Source organism: Branchiostoma floridae, chromosome 19 (genome assembly GCF_000003815.2).
Source record: "Branchiostoma floridae strain S238N-H82 chromosome 19, Bfl_VNyyK, whole genome shotgun sequence".
Lineage (NCBI taxonomy): Eukaryota > Metazoa > Chordata > Leptocardii > Amphioxiformes > Branchiostomatidae > Branchiostoma > Branchiostoma floridae.
Genome location: NC_049997.1, coordinates 6,463,947 through 6,468,568, shown reverse-complemented (window position 1 = coordinate 6,468,568; position 4,622 = coordinate 6,463,947). Strand labels below are relative to the sequence as shown.

General features: G+C 39.9%; 1 protein-coding gene across 1 annotated transcript; it reads right to left on the bottom strand.

Annotated features, from left to right (window-relative positions):
* Nucleotides 1–1,924: 1,924 nt before the first annotated feature.
* On the bottom strand, nt 1,925–4,356 carry LOC118407133 (guanylate-binding protein 1-like). The gene is made up of 7 exons (XM_035807553.1): nt 4,192–4,356; nt 3,815–4,070; nt 3,480–3,634; nt 3,142–3,236; nt 2,771–2,931; nt 2,304–2,472; nt 1,925–2,048 (listed from the first exon to the last, which is right to left on the bottom strand). Exons 1-7 carry the CDS (start codon nt 4,354–4,356, stop codon nt 1,925–1,927), a joined length of 1,125 nt encoding a protein of 374 aa, XP_035663446.1.
* Nucleotides 4,357–4,622: the final 266 nt, after the last annotated feature.

Genomic DNA, 4,622 nt, shown 5'->3' with positions numbered 1-4,622 from the left:
ACGAAATTTCCCTACTTGTATTTAACACTATATCGTCCTGTTGGTATCAGCGTTGGTGCCAATAATTCAATCATCAATCCTTAATGTTCACATCATTTTTGGTATACGGAACATTTGATTAGAGTACATTTAGCCATTCGGATATCCATATCAAAGTGCGACGGGGCCATAATGTGGTCGGTATAACTGACAGAGGAAAAACAAGGTTCATCATCATCCCAGGCAACCTCCATTCTCTATCCAGTCGCAATGTCTTACTTCTTCAATATGGGACTAAATGCAATTCTGCAAGATTATAACGCAGAGCAAGGACCATTGCAGACTACTAGTACCTCCATGATGCTGGTGTTAGGGTATAATGGCCTTCCAACAGCACTCGATTGAACGCCTCTTGGGTCAACTTGTGTACTTGAATAAAGAGTAACAGTGGCTCCGATTAATGTGTCCTGTTTATGCAAGTTGTATTCGTGCACAGGTCAATACCAACGAATGGAAATTAACCGAACAGCGTGTATGACTTCAGTAGGGTAATTTTGGCACTTTATTTTTGTGACCCCTCATGTAAGTAGGCCTGGTGCTCGTCACCATGAATTTACAATGATAATAAGTTGTATATCATGGCGGGAAATGCACACAAGCTTTCTAATGATATAAAAGAGTTAAATTGATGGAAAAACAACTGAAATATGATCAGCATATTCAATATTCCAAACTTTTTGTGCCGAGTTTATATTTTACCTTTTCCGCTTTAGCTTGTTCCTCCAACAGTGTAAATTTCAGGTCTTGGATCTTCTTCTCCTCCTGCGCCCGTCGCTCCGCCTCTTGCTGTTTCAACTGAAATTCATCCATTGTATGGAAGTTATGCAAAGCTAAAGCAAACTTTCGTAAAATCTAACCATTGGAAGTCATATTAAGGGGGAGGAATTTACAGGGACTATCGTAAGATCTTCTACAAGTAGAGGTACAATGAATTGATGCACAACTAGTTAGTATACTAACTTTAAATACATTCTCAAATTTAACTATTTGCAGACTGTAATGATTGTCTACTCGTAATATATAATTGAATTTAGAACTAATAAGAAGTTTTTATCAACTTATTTTGGGCAAATGGAAAGAAATGTGAATAACCTTCGAATTAAAATATTGAATAATCCATGACGAAGTGGCGATCATTTACATCACATTTGGACAGAATGAGTTTAACCCGTTGTCGTGCAAAACGTTTTAATACCTTCATTCTTGAATTTTCTGATTTCTCTAAAAAGACGAAATTGTTGTATAATACATATTCGGGAAGGTAATTTCCCTATCCCTACCTTTCATGAGCTATGAAACAAACAGTATAGCATTGATTTGAATAGGTATGTATGTATGTATCCTACAATGTAAATAGCATTTCTATAAACGTTGGGGGATGCTTCAATAATGTTTCCATCTCACTAGACCCACCAACATCGTCGCTACCGAATAATCAACTGAATATCTGATTCTAGTACCTTCTCCATCTGCTCCTTGTGCTGTTGCTGCATTTTCTGCAAAGTTTCCTGCTGTGCCTTCTGCATGTCCTGTTGTTGCTTCATCAGCAGCTCTAACTCCCTCTTTTGTTCCCTGGCTTTGAGCTCTGCCTCGGCCTCCCGTGCCTTCTGTCGTTCCTTAAATACCTAGAATATAATGGTAATATCAAGATGTTTCTTGGTTGGTTGCTTACAGACTTTTGATAACATGGCATATGGGCAAGGAAACTAACGTATAGTGGCATGTAGATCACATCATACTCAGAGAAATAAAAATCATACCAAGCTCAAGACTCTGGAATATTGTTACACCATTTTACAGTTCGTAGAGGATTAAACATTACCTTCTCCTGATATTCCTTGATCCTCTTGAAGTCGGCCTCCAATTTCTCAAGGTTTTTGGTCATCTACTTCAAGACAGCCCACTTCTCTGGACCACGTGCCTGCTCCTTGTACTTCTGACGTGCATGGTCCAGCTCTTCCAGCAACTGTTTGAAGTCATAATCAGGAGGGGGTGTCTCTACGTGTTTTCTAAAATACACCATAGTAATACATGGATCATTAACAACAAATTTAAACTTTTAAAAACATGTTTTCTAGAAAATAAATCATGGAAATACATGGGTCATTAGCAATATGTTTATGTCTAAAAATACAGCATTTATAAGTCGTGACAAAAATACTTTAAACAGTAAGTAAAGTGCATCACATGAGGTCAGGATGTTGAAGTATATATTAAATGAATTTCTGCCCTTATCAGGACAAAACGAAAAAACGTTGAGCTACCTGATTGGGTCAAACAAGCGTTGGAAAGTTTCCTGGCAGAAGACCCTGGAGTTTTCCTTGTTCTGCTGGATGTACTTGAAAAGCTCCCCGCCAGTAACGACGAGCCCCTTCTGCTGATAAGGTTTGCCGTCTTTTTCCATATAATCGACCGTTCGCTCCGCTCTTTGAACTGAAATGAATAAGACAATAACGATCAAAATAGTACAAATTTTTCAAGTTACAGACTTTTATATCATATTTAGGGGTGTCAGTTTTTCAGATCTAAGATCATTTGTTCATAGATATGACCAGTCATAATCATAGAACATTTTTATTTCCTATCGAAACGGCTGAAATGTTCAGCAGAAATATTTTCATAACCCCGTCGGACCTTTGGGTTCAGTCATTTTTCTATCAACCTCACGGTACCAAGCCTGTATAAGGGTTTTATGTCTTGGAAAGTTATCCCATGTTTTAATTGTGCCTACCCAGTCGATTTTGCATTTGGTCCACCACAGAGTTGCTCTCATCAGTACCCTGATTCTCTGAGTTGATACCAAAATGGCCAACCTTCTTTAGAAGAGTGACTGTGGCTTCTCTGAACGACGCATTGTGGAGTTCCATGAGGGAAGGCTGTCTCGGGATGTTCCTGCGTAGAGAGATAATGAAGGTAGGAATGTGCTGTTTACGTTTAAGATGTGTGTGTACTATCTATATAAGATTACTATCTATGATTCAACCCAGTGTCAGCCATTAGTGAATAATGAAGTCAGTCTTACATTATCTGAAATTTATTTTTGCATGGTGTAAATCTGTTTGAAGATGTTTCCATAAATGTTAAGTTTTGAAATGTCATTACCTTTCACCTTCTGTATCTTCATGTCCCCCCAATGCTTCATATTCCTCCAATGGAACTTCTCCATTCTCAGTCTTCCGGGCTCCAGCAACCCCAGCCTGCAGAAAGTAACATTTAACACTCCTTAAAAGCATGCGTCATCTCACAAACGCTACTGTAACAGTGTGTTATTGAATACCGAGGGACCAGCCTACTTTTGTTAAAATTGCAGCAACACAATACAATGGATCGCAAGAAGAATGAGTACTCTATCGTATTTTAGAAGTTTGGGAATAGCTAATAACACAGTTCAGAAAAACGGTTAGTGTTTATGAAACAGGTTAGTTTTCAATAGAACTCACCTGCATCAGCTTGTTATACTCCTGGACCGCCTCCTCAATCGCTTTGTTCTGCATCAGCTGTATGGTGATCTTCCATGTGTTGTCCAGGGCAGGGATGGAGTTGGGGTCATTGACCGCCTCCACATACTCTTTAGCCATGATGCTGAGAGCCACACCTGACAGAAAATCACATGCAACATTTATTAATCTAACATCTAGCACTCAACTCAGAATCTTTACTTCGAATTGATTTGTTTTCAAAATGAGATCGACACTAAGTCGAAAATAAACAATCTTTTACCGAAACTGAAATTTGGAAGATTATCTATATTGGGTATATCTCCCCCAGTACTCACCACTAACGGCTGAGGCCTTGTCGTACCCTCTCTTTGCACGTGCCTTCTCCAACAGCTTCTTCATGAGCTCGTCAACACCCTTGTTAAATCCTGGGTTCAGTTTGTCTGTGTGCTGAGCTATGTCGTTCATAATCTGGGGGTCGTCAGAGGGTCGCTCCAATTTAGCACACTCCACGGATGGGAAGAATGTGAGTATGGCTTGTCCGACTGTGTCGCTGGTTGACTCCCTCATAGCCGTATAATTACGCCTAAGGACCTAAAGATAAAAGATGATAAATGAACTAAGCAGTGTGAACTAAACTACGCATACCTTAAAATGTCATACCCCACGCATCTCAAACAAATGCCACAGTAATGCAAGATATCGCATATGTTACCTTAGTCTTCAGGTACTCGGTGGGATCCATTTCTCTGCCGCTCTCATCCACCATCTTCAGAGACACGTCACGTAACAGCCACAGGAAGTCTGGGAAGAACTCACGGAAATCATCCAGTTCTGACTCCTGTTCTTGTCTCACCGTGATTCCTTCCGCCAGGTTCATGAAGCACCTGATATAATTTCACATATATGAATTCATAGACCTCGTACCTTCATGAAACATCTATAGCTTGTGTTCAATTTGGCTCCCTGACTTTGTAGGCAAGGTTGTTATTAGCATAATCTATCTCAAACGATGGTGGTCTCTACTACAGGTACATATACTGTATGAGAGTAGAATACAGGTCTGTTCAGACCAACTGCAGTTCTGACTCCGCCGCTAGGAGTCGCTGCCCCAAGGAGTGTTGACATAATTAGCTTCTTATCGGC

Coding starts and splice junctions, on each gene's coding strand:
- LOC118407133 (XM_035807553.1), bottom strand. CDS start 4,356: ATGAACCTGGCGGAAGGAATCACGGTGAGACAAGAACAGGAGTCAGAA. Junction 2,932..3,141: donor GAAGATACAGAAGGTGAAAG/GTAATGACATTT, acceptor CTCTCTACGCAG/GAACATCCCGAGACAGCCTT. Junction 2,049..2,303: donor CGCTTGTTTGACCCAATCAG/GTAGCTCAACGT, acceptor GGTGTATTTTAG/AAAACACGTAGAGACACCCC.